Below are 22,921 nucleotides of genomic sequence, written 5' to 3' on the forward strand. Positions count from 1 at the left end.
CGCACTGTCTTCTGTATCTTATTTTCCCCACGCCTCTTAAGGCCCCCATATACGGCGAGACATAGCAGTCAATTCGACGGATTGGTACGATATCGTGTGTAGGCATGATATCAGCCAGTGCGCGGTCCCGTGGGGCCATACATCGCACCTACAGATCTTACTGCATGTTCACTTGATCTGGGGATGCGATGTGCGATCCCATGCAGCGCTGTGGGGGAGGGGGTGCCCGATCGCTCCGTGTGTGTGGACCGCCATATGTCAGCCGTCAGATCGCAAGTCGCATCGCAAGGTGCATATCGCACAGTGTATGGAGGCCTTTTAGATTGAAAGCTCAGTTGTTCCTGTCATAACACAGTAAAAGAAATGCAAAATCGGAGTTTGTGATCTAAATGACATTCTGGACACTCTCCTAAATATGTGGCAGGAGCTTCAGCTTTCTGTAGTGGAGCGTGTAATAATTTACTTGCAACGAAGATGAATGTCTGGATAGCACTGGACAATCTAATCCTCAGTGCTTTCGCAAAACTAAAAATGTTCCATGCGACTGCAAGTACAGGGGCATAAGTTCATGCCAGATGCCCGGAGGCAAAACAGACAGTGGTGTCCCCCCTTCTCTCTCCTGCCCCCCAGTGTGTCTCCTGCTCTAGCCAGCCCCCATCTATATCTCCAACTCCAACCAGCCCCCTTCTCTCTCCCGCCCCCAGTTTCTCTCCAGCTCTAACCAGCCCCCTACTGTCTCTACAACACCACAGTGTTGTTTCAGCCAGCCTCCAGCTCCTGTATCCCTCCGACCCCAGCCAACAGACACCACCTTTTGTCTGCACTGCTCTTCGTGCCGTGGCTCGCTCCTCTGCCTTTCAGCGGCGCGGCGTGATGTCATAATGTCACGTGCACCGCATTACAATTCTTCAGGCACAGCCAGGGTTTGGTCCACTAACTTTTTTAAAAAAACTTAATTGCACCAGCCGCCAGCGACAAGAGACATCAGCTCCCTGGACCCCACAGATAGATTCTTTTATAACTGCCACCTGCCCCGGTGCATTGCTCATCAGAGTGCAGGCAGCGGTTATCTGTGTGCCCTCTGTCACTGGGTCTGCTCCATGGTGCCCCCCTTGACAGCTGGCGCCCAGCAGCCAGTAACTCCGCTGTCTCTGGGAGTTCTGTCACATACTGGGATGGACCTATTACATTAAACTTTATTTTATTTTGGATCAGGTTTTCATGTGGCCTAACTGCACAAACCCCAGATTTAAAAGGTTCTAATGCATGATACATAAAAAGCCTGATACATAGGCCCATATTCAATTTGATTCATACCCGCAATATTTTTTCGCCTGGCGGACTTTTCACCTATATCGTGTGTATAGGGTGCGGAAACTTTTCGCACACGTCCCTGCGATTCCCCGTATTCAATTTGAAAGTAGGCGAAAACTGCACCCGATGAAACTTTAACAGACGGAAAGTCTGTTTTACTTAGCATATTTTTGTGAGCTGTCCTTGCAGTTATGTGATCTTGCATCACCCTGATTATCTATCCCCGATATCTATCCGTGGGCCTTCTGGCATCCAGCTCCTCTGACCAACCCTTGTATGTCTCCCCGGCCGCTTCATAAGAACAGTTCTAATCTGATATACAGTTTGTGGCTTTGTCATTATGGCTGCGCTTTCCAGGAACATTGACCATAAAGGTTTGTTGCTGATGTAATAACAGCTATATAGCAGGAGACAGGGATCCATCAGATCAGACCGAATATGGAGTACAGGCACAAATTCTCCTCTGCTACACAGAATCGGGATCTATCTCTCTCACAGCCACCAACATAATTGTTCTGGTGCCATATCAGCACCCTCAAGAAAACGTTGTCCTCCTTTTGGGTCTTATAAATACTTTCTCCTATGTTGACCCAAGTGTCAGGGCATGTGTGACCATTTAATAAGGCTCTATCATAAGCTTATATCTAAGCTTGTTATTGCATGATAACGTATGCTATTAGGGGCCTATGTATCAAACTGTTTTTTGGTTTTTTTTACATAAAATTATGCAGAAACTGCAGATTCTGCATAATTGCATTTATTGTTCCTATGTACTAATGGCACAATGCAGGAGATTTTACAGAAATCTCTGACAAAGTGCTAAATAGCTCTTCAGATTGCAGTCTGCATTATTATCATTGGGGATAAGCGAAGCTTTTTGGAGTTTAGCCCCATAAGTTTACACCATCTTCAGATAATGTAAGCCTATGGATGCTCCGGGAGCAGGGGAGAGATCTTTCGATCTCTCTCTCGCAGCTCCGAAAGCTGCCACTGTGCGGATGCGCGGTGTCAGCTTCCCCCGGAGTGGTCTTTCGCTTCTTTGAAAGACTTCTACGTAATCCCGGGAATATAAATCGCAGGGACAGCGGTTACCGCAACCGCTGTCCCTGCGAGTACCCCATTTGTACAGAGCGGGGATATTTTAATTTAAAAATAAATATCCCCTGCGATATGGACAGATGATCGCGGCTGGTCCGCGATTATTAGTACATAGACCCCTTAAAGCATCTACAGGTATTCATTATTAGGCTTCTTACACAAACACATTCATTATAAACAATGAATGCACTTTCTTGAAGCCTTATAAACATGTTTTGATGCTGATTAGTCCAAAAATGAATAGACCTATACTACACATACACTTTCTTTGTGCCGATGTAAACATAACTGCAGTGTCAGAAATGTTAATGCCCTGTGAAATCCAAGGAGTGCTGTGGGACACGCAGTAAGTACATTGCTGTAGAGGGGATTTGTGAGACAAGTCAATCAACGTTCTGTTACAGCGAAGCTTTGTCTACACTGAGAAGTTTGCACGGACTGTGTGAAAATAACTCCGGACATAAACATTTTGTCTCAAATCTAGAAGAGAGATTAAGAAGTGTATTCCTAGTGTATCTGTCACATTCCTGTAAGGTTTGGCCTGGCCAGGATTCTACGTAGAGTTCAGAAGACCGGAATAATATGGGGTGATTTATGGGATTAGTACAGAACAAATGTGTGACTGGGAAGGATGCTGTAATGTAACTGTGCCTTATAAGATAAATCCCTTTTTTCCCACTGTGGCTTTTTGTCTGGAGAACCTGCATGCTCTCTAGGGTGGGGTTTGTCCAGGAGCATTGTACCTCTGTTTTATTAAGGGTGTAGTTAGCTTCAGTATTAATGCTACAGACATGTATGTAGCCCGTGCATCCATTCAGAGCCGTAACTAGACTTTTTAGTGTAAAATATATTAAAATGACAAGTTAACCCAAGACCTCAGTTCTCAGTTATGCTAACCTCTACACCACAGGTTCTCAAACTCTGTCCTCAGGACCCCAAACAGTGCATGTTTTCCAGGTCTCCTCACAGAATCAGTGAAATAATTAGCTCCACCTGTGGATCTTTTAAAATGTGTCAGTGAGTAATGAATACACCTGTGCACCTGCAAAACGTGACCTGTGTGGGGTCCTGAGGACTGAGTTTGAGAACCACTGCACTACACCATCCGTGCTACCCACAATTGGTAGTGTTGTTGATAACTGCACACAAACAGTAGCGGCACAAGTATCTAATTTATCTTATATATCTTATTATAATATAATAATAATAGTTATTATGTTATTATAATTGTACTTGTTCCCCAACTTTAAAACGGAGCTGTTGCTATCAGTGTCAATGTTTTTTCACCTTTTTGGGTCTGGTTTAAACTCCGTACGGTAGCTCCCACCAAGTCCCTGTTTTACTGAGCAAATATTAAAAAATCATACATATATTTGTTTCTTTATACAACCTCGCAGCAAATCACAATTGTAAAAGAATCAGAAAAAACTGAAGTCCATTTAAATAAAAGTATTCTGTTAAAATCCTAAAGGATCGGCCTGTAACGTCACTAAATTGTCATTGAATGGAATTGCTGTATGCACACCAGGCAGTCTCCTTTGGCTGAGTAGTAACGCCTATAGTCTGCTGTACGCCGTAGGGGGCTACTTATAGAGTGCTGCACTAATTGAGCCCCACGTGTGGTAAATTGGATTCCGAGGGCTCGGGCCCAACAATTCTGTCTGAAAATGTTTGGTAACAATTTTACAAGGTCACATCCAATATCAGACAGACAGTTTGAAGGTAAATCAGTTATATTTGGAATTTGATTGCATTTGCAGTGTAATGTAATTTGCTGGGTATGTTACTTGTGAATGCTTCTGCTTTTTATCGTTGAGCAGTTTATGGAGTTAGGTCAGGCTCATGATTATTGTAATGTTAATTAAAGACTGTCTAATTGTCTATCACGATTGTGCCCGAAGAGTAGCTCCAGAACGATTAAGCACAATCGTACAGTCTGCTCGTCTCAATCCAGTTCCTCGCACAGTTGTCAAGTGTACCTAATTTAACAGGGTATATTATTCGGCCGTTGCAGAGTGTGTACGCTCAATATCGCTTGTTCTGGGCTCAAGGAACATCGTCGGGAAAGTCTGAAGGATTGCTGTCGCTCCAGTGTGTACCCGATGCATGTGCGTAGTTACATGCAAATTCAGCATTTTGCATTTCATTGTAATCTGTGAACTTTGTTTTTGTTGTCTTATTTCTATTCTGTTGCAAGTTATTGCCATTTGTATATGTCAAATAAATGTCAACGATGTGGCATAGTGCATCAAGCAACATTAATGATGCATGTAAACCTGCAATGTCTAGCAAATCTACCATGTTGTGGATTGCATTTTTTCCTATGTCTGCTCACTGTTATACAAACTATTTTATTTTTATTTTTTATTAATTAGCGGCGAAGGATTGTTGATTTTGAGCCGGCCTGCTTGTAATGCATTGGATTGGGTAGTGGTTGCTATTCCTGTCCTATGCTACATTGATACTGTAATGAGAAGTCCTTGCAACAAAAGTAGCTGCCTGTTTGTTTTGTCCTTATCTGTAACCCTGAGAATGTTATTTTATGTGCTATACCCCCATTTAAACTTTCCAATCCTCATAGAAATGTACACAAACTAGGCGCTTAATACCAAACATTCTAATTCTCTTTATGGGCAAAATTTACTAAGTGGCAGGTTCTAAACACTGGTGGTTTGGCGGCGGTTTTGCTATCCGCAGATCCATTAAGGCCAAAACCGTCGTCAAGGCACATTTTCGAATAGAACAGGGCTAGGTCTAAAATGACTAGGTTGCGGTTTTGGTGTCATTTAGAACCCACCGTCAAACCGCCACCAAAACGCCAGGTTTAGAACCTTTTGCCCTATGAGCGTATCCCTAATACTGTATTACATTGTTTTCTTTCTAAAAATCCTCTTAGGCTAGTTACCCACTAGTGCTCAACAAATAAATGTTGCTTTTTTGTATATATTAGATTTAAAATACAAATCCCCTTTACGTTTTGTACCTTGCTTTTGTCTAATTGCCCACTGTGGGAGTGGGAATCAAGGATTCCCTGGCATCTGATATTATGTGGCGGAAGAAATCGGCATATTTGTATTGCCACATAAGACGGGCCTGTGCTTACTCCACATGTTGTACAAGATAAGAAAGTGCTTAAACTGCATACCTAAAATATATATATATAAGTTATGAGTTTCTGTAATGTCTTTAAGTTGTAAGGCCCTTCCTAGGGATTGCTCACATCAGCCCATATGAAAGAGATTGTGCATAGTGGGCTGCTATCTACATAATTTATTACAACAACGGCAGAAACACAAGTACAATTGTGTTTACCTGTTCCACAAAACTCCCTGATTGTACTGTATAAGGTATAGGTTAGTCCACAGTGGTATCCAAGGTCCAGGGGTATTGTTCAATGAACATGGGGAGTTCATGGAATCTGCTGGAGGATGTAGTCTAAACGCATTTTGTCCAGTTTGACTTCATCCAGATATATAGAGCTCTCGCACTCCCCCCACTCTGGCAGAAATCCTTTAGGAAGGAACTAAAAGTTTTTTTTATTGTGAGAAAAGTCGCATCACGTTACAGGTGCCCAACGTCTATTTGAATCTGTAGATACGTATCTTTATAATAATCTGGCATGGTCTGTTCTGTCTTGGGTGTCTACCTCTGCTAGGAAAATGGGACAGACTTAGCTGGAGAGAAGGAGGGCCTGCTGGGCCGACATGGGATCAAAGTAACCATGGGAGCGGAGTGGGGACAGGCTGAGGGGTATCTGGGTTATGCCGGGTCCCCTTACTAGTTTTATATATATATAGTACAATAGGTGACCACCAGACAACAAGCACTCAACAATAAACACTTTAAAAATTTATTGAAGCCAGGATGGAAGCCATTCTGTGTGTAAGGGATGTCACAGGTTTTTCCCCCACAAAATGGCTGCCTTCACTGTGTTTAAGGACACATGAGTTCTGGTGGTTTTTCAAGTCACAAATTTGTTTAACTAAAGCTCAATAACAAGTGATGCTTGTCTCGTAACGGGATGTAGGCCGGAAGCCGACGGTCTAAATGCAGACTGCCGGCTTCCAGACACTGTAATCCCGACTAGGGACGAATGACTGGCGCCACAGCGGACAGCCGCGGGGGGGGGGGTTAGGTTTAGGCTTCCCGGGGGGGACTTAGGGTTAGGCACTCCCCCGGGAGGGTTACGGTTAGGCTAGGTGGAGGGAGGGTTAGGCTTAGTCACCCCCGGGGGGGACTTAGGGTTAGGCACCCCCCCCCCCCCCCGGGACTTAGATTTAGGCAGCGGGGGAGGGGGGTTAGGGTTAGGCACAGGGGGGAGGTTAGGGTTAGGCACAGGGGGGGAGGTTAGGGTTAGTGGGTAGAATTAGATTAGTTAGTACTTACCTTTAGGACGATCGTGATTTCCTCCTTTGTCGGGCAGCCGCTGTCGGGATTTGAACCGCCGGCGGTAATACATATCACACCCCTCGTAACAACCAGTCATTGAGGTGCAATGCATGCATTTTGGCAACTAAAACCATTTTTTATTTGAAACCATATTATAGCCACATTACCGCCCTTTTTCACTTTGTCATCACTAAGGCCAACGATTGTGTGTGATCTGCATTGTGATTGGTAAACACATCTGCGCTACTGCACTGACTTGCATTGCATATTATATATATTCCATATTATAAAGCAATACAAGTCCATATCATCATTCCGATACTGCTAGCGCCAGTAACCGTTTACCAGTTGCAATGGCAACCTGGCTTCATGGCTTCTGAGCTATGACCTGCAGATTAGTTTTGTATACACTGCAGCCGCCAACGGCTCTGACCACCGGCCACACGCGCCATTCTTTAGACCGACTAGAAGTTAATTATGCAACTGGTATTATCCAGAGTTACTTTTTCCCTAATTAAAAGTTAGGGAACCATGCTGGGATGTTTTATTAAAGTTTTCCATTGATCATTTAGGGTAGGAATGGAGGTCGCACACAGGAGTCCACAGCTCTCTGTGTATCCAAGTGACTGGTTAAGTATCGGCCAGAGATTTGCAGCAGGCCTCTGCCAGTTGTTTGGACCTTTTGAGCTTTTGTGTAACACTGCACCTCTGGGCACCAAATGGGGGGAGGTTGCGAGCCCTGACCACAGCTCTAGCTCTTTGTATTTCAGGCCAGTTGAACGCCTGGGAAGACGGATGGATAGTGCCCTTTTCCCATGAATGACTGTGATATCTCGTGTGCTGGGAACGGCGGCTGCTTTCTATGAATGGGGGTGACTGTGCATGAATAGATAGCACTAGCTGTAGTCATTGTGCGACAGGGGTTAGTCATGTCCCCAGGAGAAGTCATTGATGTGGGTTTGCAGCCTGTGACTTCCCCATGCTGCACTTATGATCCTCCTTACAGTCATCTTGGCCATTGCCATAGAATTCTATCTCTCAGCACGGTTCACTCTCCCCTGTGCTATCTTTAAATGTAGATACGTGGCGGTAATTATGTTAATTTGCGTTCTGTCTGTGCTGATGCCATAGTCTGCTTTTTTTTTTTTCTATGATCTCGTAGCTTCCCAAGAGAGTCTCTGCTGTCTGTCTGTGTTCGGGGAGAGCAGCTGTTTCCCTGCAGTCTCTATGTGCTTGTGGGACAGTTAAGAGACTGGAGGAACCAGGGTAATGCAAATGATGGGTTAATCTCCCTCCATGGGGTGGAGAGATGTTCCCTTGCTATTCTATTCACAGAAGAACAAAGGGATGTGATCTCTGCAAAGAGGACAGCATCCAGAGCTTGCCGCTTTGCTGATCATTCGGAATCTGGTCCCTTCCTGACTGGTTGATGTTCAGAATTGAGCCTGATGCGTTGGGCATCCTTCCCAGGTCTGGAGTATTGGCTCCCGGTCACACATTTGGAGTTTGCGAGGTTTTGCAAGCTCAGAAGCAAGTAACATCTCCAAGAGCACACTGGAGGTAAGTACGGACATATACAAGGACCTATAGCCTGACTTAGATGGCTGATGGCCGCACAAGCCTTAGCAGGCCTCGTTATTTCCAGGGCATTTATCTCCTGGCCGCAGCTGTCACTTAGTCTGCTTGACATGGAAACATACAAGTAACTGGCTCGCATAAGCCTTCCGACACATTACAGGAAATCCCTTGTCGGGCCTTAAGCCACCGTTCCTGTAACTGATCATACTAACGTTGATTAGAGATAATGTGTAGATATATTCAGTCGGTAGAGTCTTCTGTATTACAGTGGTTTGTAGATTAGACTGATTAAAGGAGGTGTATTTATTTCTTTGTAATGTGCTGCAGCATGTCCCTGAAATAAGAAAATTATATTTGTGTGATACGGTCATCAATATATATGTGTGTGTGTGTGTGTGTGTGTGTGTGCGCGTGTGTGTGATACGGTCATCTGCTACTCTGGATACATTTGTTACTATAGGAATCTAGCTCCTGACCCTATAAAAAAAAATCAAACAAAAGAAAAGCCATAATTTAGGTGTTGGCCTCTGTTAAGTCATTGATTGTTTGCCGACTCGGAGGCACAGACAAAAGACTGGAGACTGAATAGTGTCAGCTAAACCACAATAGTACAATATTCCTCCTGCACAACACTTACCAGATATAAATTGGAGAACTAGGGCAGGGGATTAGTGTTTGAACTCGTACTTGATGTTCGTGTTTTGTATTCATTAGAATAACTGTTATGTAGCGACTTATGGAGTACAGCGCTCATAACCATATTCTTTTTCTCTGCGTGTGTATTAATAGTTGTGAACTTTTGGAATTATTGTTTTGTTTTGTTTTTTTTTTAAATAATATTTAGTGTTATGTTTTCTCATTATGTTTGGTATTTTGTTGTTTAAGGATTCTTACATTTTATTTTTAGTCTAAAAATGTATATGAATCACTGATGCATTTTCCCCTGTAACACTCAAAAGCCTCTACGTCTGCACAATGAAACACTGGTCCTTGTGTGTGCGCAGCAAATATCCGTTCATAATAAATATGTTTTACACTATAATATTCATCTGATTTACCATAAAGTCACATGCTTTCCCTCCATTCAGTCTTGGTAAGGAAACACCCACTCCCTTTATCTTACGCGCAAACCTCCAGTTCTTACCGCCATCAGCTGATGCTCATCCCATCCTATGCTCATGCTGTGAGGATAAATGCATAGGTCTGGGCAGGATGCACCCTATTCATGCTATGCTTACTGAGGAGTAGTGACATGAGCGCACCCTTTACACTGGTACTCTCTGTACTTACTGTCACACCCACAGTAATAGTGACATGAGCGCACCCTTTACACTGGTACTCTCTGTACTTACTGGCACACCCACAGTAATAGTGACATGAGCGCACCCTATACACTGGTACTCTCTGTACTTACTGTCACACCCACAGTAATAGTGACATGAGCGCACCCTATACACTGGTACTCTCTGTACTTACTGTCACACCCACAGTAATAGTGACATGAGCGGACCTTATACACTGATACACTCTGTACTTACTGACAGACCCACAGTAATAGTGACATGAGTGCACCCTATACACTGGTACTCTCTGTACTTACTGTCACACCCACAGTAATAGTGACATGAGCGCACCCTATACACTGGTACTCTCTGTACTTACTGTCACACCCACAGTAATAGTGACATGAGCGCACCCTATACACTGGTACTCTCTGTACTTACTGTCACACCCACAGTAATAGTGACATGAGCGGACCTTATACACTGATACACTCTGTACTTACTGACAGACCCACAGTAATAGTGACATGAGCGCACCCTATACACTGGTACTCGCTGTACTTACTGACAGACGCACAGTAATAGTGACATGAGCGCACCCTGTACATTGGTACTCTCTGTACTTAGTGTCGCACCCACCATAATAGTGACATGTGTGCACCTTATACACTGGTACTCTCTGTACTTAAAATCACACCCACAGTAATAGTGACATGAGCGCACCCTATACACTGGTACTTTACTGCCACACTCACAGTAATAGTGACATGAGCGCACCCTGTACACTGGTACTCTCTGTACTTACTGTCATACCCACAGTAATAGTGACATGAGCGCACCCTATAGACTGATACACTTTGTACTTACTGACAGACCCACAGTAATAGTGACATGAGCGCACCCTATACACTGGTACTCGCTGTACTTAAAATCACACCCACAGTAATAGTGACATGAGCGCACCCTGTACACTGGTACTCTCTGTACTTACTGACAGACCCACAGTAATAGTGACATGTGTGCACCTTATACACTGGTACTCTCTGTACTTAGTGTCGCACCCACAGTAATAGTGACATGAGCGCACCCTATACACTGGTACTTAAAATCACACCCACCGTAATAGTGACATGTGTGCACCTTATACACTGGTACTCTCTGTACTTACTGTCACACCCACAGTAATAGTGACATGAGCGCACCCTATACACTGGTACTCTCTGTACTTACTGTCACACCCACAGTAATAGTGACATGAGCGCACCCTATACACTGGTACTCTCTGTACTTACTGACAGACCCACAGTAACAGTGACATGAGCGCACCCTATACACTGGTACTCACTGTACTTACTGTCACACCCACAGTAAGTGACATGAGCGCACCCTATACACTGGTACTCTCTGTACTTACTGACAGACCCACGTAAGTGACATGAGTGCACCTTATACACTGGTACTCTCTGTACTTAAAATCACACCCACAGTAATAGTGACATGAGCGCACCCTATACACGGGTACTCGCTGTACTTACTGACAGACGCACAGTAATAGTGACATGAGCGCACCCTATACACTGGTACTTTACTGTCACACCCACAGTAATAGTGACATGAGCGCACCCTATACACTGGTACTTTACTGTCACACCCACAGTAATAGTGACATGAGCGCACCCTATACACTGGTACTCTCTGTACTTACTGTCACACCCACAGTAATAGTGACATGAGCGCACCCTATACACTGGTACTCTCTGTACTTACTGTCACACCCACAGTAATAGTGACATGAGCGCACCCTATACACTGGTACTTAAAATCACACCCACAGTAATAGTGACATGAGCGCACCCTATACACTGGTACTCGCTGTACTTACTGACAGACCCACAGTAATAGTGACATGAGTGCACCCTATACACTGGTACACTCTGTACTTACGGTCACACCCACAGTAATAGTGACATGAGCGCACCCTATACACTGGTACTCTCTGTACTTACTGTCACACCCACAGTAATAGTGACATGAGCGCACCCTGTACACTGGTACTCTCTGTACTTACTGTCACACCCACAGTAATAGTGACATGAGCGCACCCTATACACTGGTACTTAAAATCACACCCACAGTAATAGTGACATGAGCGCACCCTGTACACTGGTACTCTCTGTACTTACTGTCACACCCACAGTAATAGTGACATGAGTGTACACTGGTACTTAATGTGACACCCACAGTAATAGTGACATGAGCGCACCCTATACACTGATGCACTCTGTACTTACTGACAGACCCACAGTAATAGTGACATGAGCGCACCCTATACACTGGTACTCACTGTACTTACTGTCACACCCACAGTAAGTGACATGAGCGCACCCTATACACTGGTACTCTCTGTACTTACTGACAGACCCACAGTAATAGTGACATGAGTGCACCCTATACACTGGTACTCTCTGTACTTACTGTCACACCCTCTGTAATAGTGACATGAGCACATCCTATACACTGGTACTTTACTGTCACACTCACAGTAATAATGACATGAGTGCACCCTATACACTGGTACTCTCTGTACTTACTGTCACACCCACAGTAATAGTGACATGAGCACATCCTATACACTGGTACTCTCTGTGCTTACTGTCACACCCACAGTAATAGTGACATGAGCGCACCCTATACACTGGTACTTAAAATCACACCCACAGTAATAGTGACATGAGCGCACCCTATACACTGGTACTCGCTGTACTTACTGACAGACCCACAGTAATAGTGACATGAGTGCACCCTATACACTGGTACACTCTGTACTTACGGTCACACCCACAGTAATAGTGACATGAGCGCACCCTATACACTGGTACTCTCTGTACTTACTGTCACACCCACAGTAATAGTGACATGAGTGTACACTGGTACTTAATGTGACACCCACAGTAATAGTGACATGAGCGCACCCTATACACTGATGCACTCTGTACTTACTGACAGACCCACAGTAATAGTGACATGAGCGCACCCTATACACTGGTACTCACTGTACTTACTGTCACACCCACAGTAAGTGACATGAGCGCACCCTATACACTGGTACTCTCTGTACTTACTGACAGACCCACAGTAATAGTGACATGAGTGCACCCTATACACTGGTACTCTCTGTACTTACTGTCACACCCTCTGTAATAGTGACATGAGCACATCCTATACACTGGTACTTTACTGTCACACTCACAGTAATAATGACATGAGTGCACCCTATACACTGGTACTCTCTGTACTTACTGTCACACCCACAGTAATAGTGACATGAGCACATCCTATACACTGGTACTCTCTGTGCTTACTGTCACACCCACAGTAATAGTGACATGAGCACATCCTATACACTGGTACTCTCTGTGCTTACTGTCACACCCACAGTAATAGTGACATGAGCACATCCTATACACTGGTACTCTCTGTGCTTACTGTCAGACGCACAGTAATAGTTAGCACAGAGAGAGTACCAATGTATAGGGTGCACTCATGTAACTGTCAGACCCACAGTAATAGTGAAATGTGTACCCTATATAGCCATGGCCAAAAGTTATGAGAATGACACAAATATTTTTTTTTTTCACAAAGTTTGCAAGGCTTTTAGTGTTAACTCTAGCTCCGGCGGCAGGCAGGGCGCCGGAGCTAGAGAGGGCAATGTTATGAGCGCGCCGAAGGCGCGCGCGCACCTGAAAAGGGGGCATGGTCATGAAAAGGGGGCGTGTCTATAAGACGCTTCCCGTTTTCGTCATACTTGGGGGCGTGCCCGGCGCTTACGGACATGCCGGGCAGCCCCCAAGCGCTGCAGGAAGGGAGAATAGATGCCGCGCCCCGCGATTGAGAACGGCACCCGCAGGCTGTGAGGGCAGGGCGCTTTCTGCCCTCCTCCTGGAGGGCAGGGTGCTTTTTGCCCTCCAGAAGGAGGGCAGGGCGCCGCGCCCTGCTAAAACAGCCTAGCGGGAACGCTAGCTTTTATTTACGATTATATTAAGTTTATGCAAAGAGTCAATATTTGCAGTGTTGACCCTTCTTTTTCAAGACCTCTGCATTTCGCCCTGGCATGCTGTCAATCAACTTCTGGGCCACATACTGACTGGCCGCCCATTCTTGCCTAATCAATGCTTGGAGTGTCAGAATTTGTGGCTTTTTGTTTGCCTATCCGCCTCTTGAGGATTGACCTCAAGTTCTCAATGGGATTAAGATCTGGGGAGTTTCCTGGCCATGGACTCAAAATTTCAATGTTTTGTTCCCCGAGCCACTTAGTTATCACTTTTGCCTTATGGCAAGGTGCTCCATCATGCTGGAAAAGGCATTGTTCATCACCAAACTGTTCTTGGATGGTTGGGAGAAGTTGCTCTTGGAGGATGTATTGGTACCATTCTTTATTCATGGCTGCGTTCTTAGGCAAAATTGTGAGTGAGACCACTCCCTTGGCTGAGAAGCAACCCCACACATGAATGGTCTCAGGATGCTTTACTGTTGGCATGACACAGGACTGATGGTAGCGCTCATCTTTCCTTCTCCGGACAAGTGTTTTTCCAGATGCCCCAAACAATCTGAAAAGGGATTATTCAGAGAGAATAAATTTACCCCAGTACTCAACAATCCAATCCGTGTACCTTTTGCAGAATATCAGTCTGTCCCTTATGTTTTTCCTGGAGAGAAGTGGCCTCTTTGTTGCCCTTCTTGACACCAGACCATCCTGGAAAAGTCTTTGTCCTGACTCTTTGCATAAACTTAATGTGATTGTCAATAAAAGCCTTTGGCACTTATGAAATGCTTGTAATTTTACTTCAGTATACCATAGTAACATTTGACAAAAAAGTTTAAAAACACTGAAGTGGCAAACTTTGTGAAAACCAATACTTGTGTCATTCTCAAAACTTTAGGCCATGGGTATACACTGGGGACTCTCTGTACCTACTGTCACACCCACAGTCACTGCTGAGGAATAGTGACATGAGTGCACCTTATACACTTGGTACTCTCTGTACCTACTGTCACACCCACAGTCACTGCTGAGAAATAGTGACATGAGTGCACCCTATACACTGGGGACTCTCTATACTTACTGTCACACCCACAGTCCCTGCTGAGAAATAGTGACATGAGTGCACCCTATACACTGGGGACTCTCTATACTTACTGTCACACCCACAGTCCCTGCTGAGGAATAGTGACATGAGTGCACCCTATACGCTGGGGGACTCTACTTACTGTCACACCCACAGTCCCTGCTGAGGAATAGTGACATGGGTGCACCCTATACACTGGGGACTCTCTATACTTACTGTCACACCCACAGTCACTGCTGAGGAATAGTGACATGAGTGCACCCTATACGCTGGGGGACTCTACTTACTGTCACACCCACAGTCACTGCTGAGGAATAGTGACATGGGTGCACCCTATACACTGGGGATTCTCTATACTTACTGTCACACCCACAGTCACTACCCAGAAATAGCCACCAATATCCTCCCAGTTTTAAAGCACTAATTTGCTGGTGCTATATAAATGATGGTGCTTGAAGTTACACTTATGTATTATTATGTCGTCTTTCATAATATATCCGCCATTATGTTGGACGTTTGTCAACCGTGAACATGTCGACTTTTACCATGTCAAAATGGTCATAATGTTGACATTGAATGTTGACAGTCACAATATTAGCATTACATTATGCATGTCGACATGACATCCATGTCAGCATTCAGAAAATGTCGTTGACATTTTGTACGGATTTCTACTCAAACTTTTTGTGTGGTCGTTTGTAGTTATTTGAAACCACTGATCATGTTGGTCTGATGTATGTCCTGCTTTAGGGCCATATATATTTGGACACTGATGCAATGTTTGTTGTTTTAGCGGTTTATCAAAACATATTGACGTTATATAATGAGTGTGGTTTTAAAAATGCAGACTATCAGCCTTAATGTAAGGATATTCACATCCAAATTGGAGGAAGGATTTAGGAGTGTGGTATTTGGTGGCTGTTGCTGTGAAGCCACAGCATGTCATCAAGGATCTCTCTATGTAAGTGACACAGGCCATCCTTCGACTGCAAAAGTAACAGAAATCCTAGAGAGATAGCGGGAACCTTAGGAGTGGCCAGATCAACAGGAACGCATTGGTGAACTCTGCAATACAAGAAGGTTTGGAGGTCCACAGAAGATAACAGTGGTGGATGACCCAGAATCCTTTCCATGGTAAAGAAAAACCCCTTCACAACATCCAGCCAAGTGAAGAACCCTCTCCAGGTGGCAGGCATAATATTATCCAAGACTACCATTAATAGACTACTTTAGGAGAGCAAATACAGAGTGTAATCCACAAGGTGCAAACCATTAATAAACCCCAAGAATAGAAAGGCCAGATTAGAGTTTGCTGGAAAAAAAAAAAGCCAGCCCAGTTCTGGAGCTGCATACTTTGGGCAGATGAAACTAAAGATCAACCTGTACCAGAATGATTGAGGAGAAAAAAAAACGTATGGAGTAGGCTGGAAATGGCTCATGGTCTGAAGCGTACCACATCATCTGTAACACACGGTGGAGGCAGTGTGATGGCATGGGCATACATGGCTTTCAATGGCACTGGATCACTAGTGCTTATTGGTGGTGTGACAGAAGCAGACAGATGAATTTTAAAGTGTATAGGGTGATACTGTCTGCTTAGATTCAGCCACATTCAGCAAAGTTGACGGAGCTTCCCAGTACAGATGGACAATGACCCAAAACGTACTGCAAGAGCAACCCAGGAGTTTAAGTGGAATATTCTGCAATGGCCGAGTCAGTCGCCTCAACTCAACCCCATGGAGCATTTATTTCGCTTGCTGAAGATTAAACTAAAGGAGGAAAGACCCATGAACAAACAACAACAACTGAAGACAGCTGCAGTAAAGCCCTGAAAAAGCATAACACAGGAGGAAACCAGCATTTGGTGATGTCCATGGGTTCCAGGCTTATTAAAAAAAATAATACTTTATTTATGTTTAATTTGTCCAATTACATTTCAGCCCATGAAAATAGGGGATTGTGCATAAAATTGGTTGTAGTTCCTAAATGTTTCATACAATATTTTTGTTGAACCCCTTGAATTAAAGCTGTAATGGTGCATACACACGGTCAGACTTCTGGTTGATCAGATAACGATAGCGATTGTTCTGATCGTCCTACATGTGCTGGATGTTCGATAACGACCCGTGATTAATGATCAATATCGACCAGGTTGGCCTGCATGCATGAGCGATGGTCGATATCGACCATCCGTGCCCGCGCATTGACCATCGTTTGGTCGATTTGAACGATAATGATATGATTGATATCGTTATCGTTCAAATCGACCCAGAGAAATCTGTCCGTGTATGTACCATAAGTCTGCACTTCAATTGCTTCTCTATGGTTTCATTTCAAATCCGTTGTGGTGGCGAAAATTGTCAGTGTCCAAATATATATGGACCCAACTGTATGTAGGTCACAAAGAAGAAGAGTGTTGAAATGATAAGCATTTTATTGTGGATAATGACTGTTAACTTAGTGCTTAAGATATCCTTCACCCACCCCACCCAATATTTAATGTATGTACATTCCCCTGTGCTAAGTGTAGAACGCTTGTGATGATACAATCCTTTTTTTAAATGTCCTTGAAGGGCTATAATACGCAATAAAGTAAAACGAGAGACTGCGTAATATGCTCAACTAACAAAGTGTTCCGTTTTGATTAATAATACAAATGTTGATCTGCATTAGGCAAACTGTTTCAGTTTAAAAATACAGACAATGATCATGTGCCAATGCGTCTGCGGAGATGTGTGCCAGCCTGGGGTTGAATAGTACTGCTCAATCCTTTCTCTAGCATTTAACGTGAGCGCTGGCAGGGTGCAGATTGGGTGTCTGCCTATTCTGCTGACTGGCGTATGTTTACACTGGCACAGTGTGGAGAGAGCTGTAATGACACAGTTCTTACCTCTGGGCATGTTCTATATATCCACAGGACTTTTTGGTCCAGGGACAGCTGCTTATCTTGCGTTTGAATCCCAGTCTTTGAATCTTATTACAGGGCTTACTTTGGGGTTTATGCCGCCTGCTCACCCCTATGCAGGCTCTCAGGAGATAAGCCGCCTTGTAATAAAGAGATTTTCAGTGCATTAAATTTACCTCCCATGAGGTCGGTCTGTTGCTGTCAGACTGTGTTGTGCTTCTAGTTATTGTCTCACACGCTGAGATGGGCTCCTGGCACATTGATGGGATTTTTTTTTTTTCCACAATCTTTCCAGCTAGTCTAGTGTAATCCTTACTGTGATCTGTTACAGCAGCACCCTGACCCCTCCTGAGCCATTTAAAATCACATAAATACATTTTATATAAGTAGTATCCAATGGAAGTGATGCAAAGAACACACACACACACACACACACATACATGCACACACACACACACACACACACACACACACACACACACACACACGCACACGGCCAAAATTGCGGACACTTTTTGAAATTTTAATGTTTTTCAACTTCGAATGCTTATAAAAACTGCTATACTTCATGCAGTTCAATGATTCTTATATCAAATGAAAGGAAATGTAATGCTGAATTTAACACAATAAACATATGTCAAATATTTGCATTACAAGGGACGTTATGCAGTGAAAACAACACTTAGGGTGAAAATCCCTGTGTACTTATGATGTTACTGTCCTATCAGTATTTCGTTGGGTATCCTTTATTTTTCAAGACAGCAGCACAGCGACGTGTCATTGAGCCAACCAATGTTTGGAGCTCTTCCTTCTTTATTATGTGGTGCCATGAGACAATTATAGCCTCAATTAATTGTCTTTTATTGGATGGACGCCTCAGATAAACCAGTTTTTTCAAACGGAACCTCAAATGTTCTATGGGGTTCAGATCTGGGCTGTTTCCTGGCCATCCCAGCACCTGTATGTCATTCTCCGTGAACCACTGTTTGCATGTCCGTGCAGTGTGGCAGGGAGCTGAATCCTGCTGGAAAAAAAATGGGGCATTATCTGGAAAAAGATCCCTGATAGAAGGTAGAAGTTTTGGTTGTAGGATGGGGTCAATGTACTTTCTGCTGTTCAGTGTGCCATCTATGACATAAAGGCGGCCTACAGCATCTGCTGTCATACATGCCCAGATCATAACACTTGTGGGATTATTTGTTGTCGCTTGAATGCAATATGGATGTACCTCTTCCCCGATGCAACGTCTCACATATTTTCTCCCATCACTACCAAATATCGATATCTTAGTTTCGTCACTCCATATCACTTGATTCCACTGACCTTCTGTCCATGCAATGTGTTCTTTTGCCCACTGTATTCGTTTCTGCCTCTGTGTTTTATTCAGCAATGGATTTTTTGGGAGAATCCTACCTGTTAGGCCGATCTCCGTTCGTCTTCTCCGTACCGTTCTTGCACTGACAAAAACACCAGTTGCACTCAGGTCACTGCTAATGGCCGCAGATGACATCCATCTGTCCCTGACGCAAATTTGTTTTATTCTCCTATCATCAACAGCTGTTGTGCACTTTTCCGGCCTTTTCCTTCTTTGTTTTGTATAGATTGTGTTTCCTGATAGCGTAACCGAAACTTTCATATTCCTGACGTTGTCACATTCCCACCAACTTCTCTCGCAATGCTGCATACGAAAGACCAGTTTCACGTAACACCACAATCCTGGATCTCTTCCTGGGTGATCAGTCACCACTTTGCCTGGACGACATTGTTGTATTTATTTTTTACACCGTCAATAACACAAAACAATACACACAAACATCCACCCGTAATTGCACTTCAGTAACTAACTTTATTCTGCAAAATGAAACATCCAAATCCTGCTCATAAACGACAGCTGATTGGTCCTCAGAACGATGATTCCGATTGGCTGGTAGTAGCTGTTGACTACAATCCGCTTCTTGAATCTAATGCATCTGTGCTTCTTTGTCTGACTGAAAGTAGCATCTTCCCTTGTAATGCAAATATTTGACCTCTGTTTATTGTGTTGAATTCAGCATTAAATTTCCTTTCATTTGATATATGAATCATTGCATTGCCTGAAGTGAAACAGTTTTTATAAGCGTTCAAATTTCAAAACGTGTCCTCATACATTCTTGCTGCAGTCGAGTCAAACACAGGACTCTTGGCGCGCCGGGTCCTGTGTGACTCTGCTAACACTGATTGTTTTTTCGCCTGAAAATGCATCTTAGAGCCGTATTCAATTTGAGCGGACCCGCGATACTTTTCCGCCTCCTGGACTTTTCGCCTACATCGCGTGTTTTGTAGGCGGAAAAGTATCACACGCGTGCCCGCGTATTCCCGTATTCAATTTGAAAGTACGCGAAAACGGGACCCGGCGAAACTTGAACAGGCGGAAGGTACTGTCAGATTTGGGGAAATCCGCCTGACACCCCCCAAAAGATGCTCTGACATGGGGGTTCCCTATGGTACCCCCGATTTGGCTTGCTGAAGGTATTTGGTGTTTTTGAACGGGCTCAATAGCTGCTAAATAGCGTTTTTGTATAAGTGATGCAGAATAGTATTCAGGAGTATTTTTTGCAGAAAATAACTTATCCCAGCAAATTTGGGGTACTTGAAAATGGGGGTCAGCATATTTTAAAGTTGCTAAAGTGAAGTTAAATAAATAGTGAAAAATCCACCTGCCGCAAACACCTGCAATCAAAAAAACACCTGGGGCATACTTGGGGACCCCCCCAGAGTCAAGGTCGCTAGTTTTTAACTTTGTCCCCCAACATTTTTTGTTTCGCCCCCAAATTCAAAGTGATTCTTTGGGGTGTCCTTAAGTGTTTTTTTTTTTCTACGCAGTTTACCTTTGGGGGACTGTATGCACGGAAGTTCCCACTACGTTGCACCCCAAAACCCCAAATCTGCACTTTTTTCCACCTGCTATTCAGAGGTGAAACTTTTCCGCCTATTACATTGCATTGACTTTCTGCCTAGGTGGAAAGTCTTTCAAATTGAATACGGTGATACTTTTCCGCCTGGCGAAATTACGTCATCGGCGAATCGGCTTTTCGCCCCTCAAATTGGATACGGGCCTTAGTCGCAATGCGATACGACCAGGTCGCACCAGGAGACTGCACTGATTCATTTGTTCTGTGACACTTGTACATCTGAGTCTCTGGTTCTGTATAGGAAGTGCTACAATGTAGCGGCTGTAGCTTTATTCTACGCCAAGGTCCGTTGTGCTTCATATACAGACTCGGGTACACACAGACATACACATTCATCAGCACAGTCTCCTGGTGCATCACAGGCATGTGGCGTATTCGGGCTAGAATGTATGAGGACACATCTGTATATAAATTCATTTTTTTTTTTTTTAATTCATTTTATGTTTTTGTCCTTTTATTAGTTTTATGTTGTATGATCATTTCCTCACATCCGTCCTTGTGTTTTCCAGGAGACATAACTCAGAAGGGATATGAGAAGAAGAGGGCCAAGCTGCTGGCTCGCTACATTCCGCTCATACAAGGTACCTTACTAATGCACATGTGTGAGAGAAGGGGTTAGTGTGACTGCATTGCTATACATAGTACACGTGGCCCATGCTTATCCCAGCTTGTGTTTACTTGTCTGTGAAAGTCTGCTCCAAAGGGAAAAATAAGCTGTGCACGGAGGCGATTCCACCATAAGATAAAGCTGTGTGCGAGTGGGGCTGTGCCTGGGGCTCCCCTATGCAGTAGCTGCCACTATATGCTGGCTCTGTACTTGTTTTACTTTTACTACAGAGGCACACTCCGGTTCTAGGTGGCGGAATAAATACGTGTGTGTGTGTACTCGCCATCATAAAATCACTCGCCATAATACATAAATAATTGGGTTTTAGTTCATGGATTGATCAATGCATTTAAGCCTGCAGCCCACATCACGGGACCCCATTTCTGTGCAGGTCCAACACTATCAGTCATTTACAGAGAAATGGGGTGACGTGTGTGTGTGTGTGTGTGTGTGTGTGTGTAAGTATGTGTGGACACTACGTGGTCCAGAAAAGAAATGAAATCTGTTTAAATACATTTGTATTCAGTATACTTCAGTGCTGAGCATGGTGTGGTCTTTTTTCACCTTTCTAAAGGACATATATATATATATATAATATATATTTTATGGGCTGGGTACAGGTTGCCAGCAGGGTTAGGATACAGACACCTGTTGATCGGTATCCTAACCCTTCCCCTCTCCCTACCCCTAACACTCCCTCCCCGGTGCCTAAGGAGTAGGTTAGGGTTAGACTGCTTTGGGGGGAGGGTTAGTGTTAGGCTGCAGGGGAGGAGGGGAACTGTAGGAAAGGTGGATTAGGGGGAGTGTTAGGACACTTACCTAACTGGGTCGGGATTCTGACTGTCGGGGTGCTGCTGTCAGCATCCCGTACCCAACTGTGGGACAGTGATAGTACAGTGTCCATCTTTATATCACCCCTTAATAACCTCCATCTAAAGCAGGGGTGGGGAACCTTTTTTCTGCCGAGGGCCATTTTGATATATATAACATTATTTGCGGCCCTGGTGCAGGCCACGCCTCCTACAAGTGATGTCACACAGAGGCAGGCCACAATCACCGGTGATTACAGCTATGCCCGGAGCATCCTCAGGATGCTCCGGGGAAGGGCAGCGGTGTGACTGTCTAGTGGTGTGACTGTCTGAAGTTTCCTAAGGACGCTCCAGGTGGCACTGCTGCATAGATTCTGGCTGCAGGGTGCCATTCTAGGTGCCAGATGAGGCTAGCAGAAGAAAGCTCAGAGGGCCAGACCAAATGATTCCGAGGTTCCCCATCCCTGATCTAAAGTCTCAGCACAAAAGTGTTTTATAATGTGTCCCATTACCGATCACCGTCCATATAAAGCTGCCCTCTCTGGAGCGCCAGTATTGGGCTGCACTTTAAGCTAACCTTATCTAGAGTGGGGGGGGGGGGCGCTGTAAATAATTTTGATCACTTGCCGGATAGGTTAGAATGAAGCTTGCGTTTGGCTTTTGTCTACTGTTTCTTGGTCTGTTTTGTTTCCCAGGCAGTTCTGGGCATCGAGTTGCTGAGTGAGTGATCTCAGCTGAGCGCTGTGTCCTGGCATCATAGGCATACGAAACAGAATTCTCATCCCCCGTCCTTTCTTTATGTCCTGCCAGATGAGAGAAGCTTATACTTCTCAAAGTTTGTAACAGTGGTGTGAAAATGGT

The 22,921-nt window shown here is 44.3% G+C and overlaps 1 protein-coding gene across 5 annotated transcripts in view; it reads left to right on the forward strand.

The window, feature by feature from the left end:
- DIP2A (DIP2 acetate--CoA ligase A) overlaps positions 1-22,921 on the forward strand; it is a 75,508-nt gene that overhangs the window by 25,634 nt on the left and 26,953 nt on the right. For 4 of the 5 annotated variants that reach the window (XM_088476404.1, XM_088476405.1, XM_088476407.1 and 1 more), the window contains exon 2: positions 21,154-21,225. In XM_088476404.1, coding sequence (XP_088332530.1) covers positions 21,154-21,225 — 72 coding nt within the window. Of the gene's footprint in view, positions 1-8,196; positions 8,362-21,153; positions 21,226-22,921 lie in introns of those variants that run through there. The other variant, XM_088476408.1, reaches the window with a different exon arrangement.

This window comes from Taudactylus pleione, unplaced genomic scaffold (genome assembly GCF_031769625.1).
Source record: "Taudactylus pleione unplaced genomic scaffold, aTauple2 ptg000188l, whole genome shotgun sequence".
In the NCBI taxonomy this organism is placed as follows: domain Eukaryota; kingdom Metazoa; phylum Chordata; class Amphibia; order Anura; family Myobatrachidae; genus Taudactylus; species Taudactylus pleione.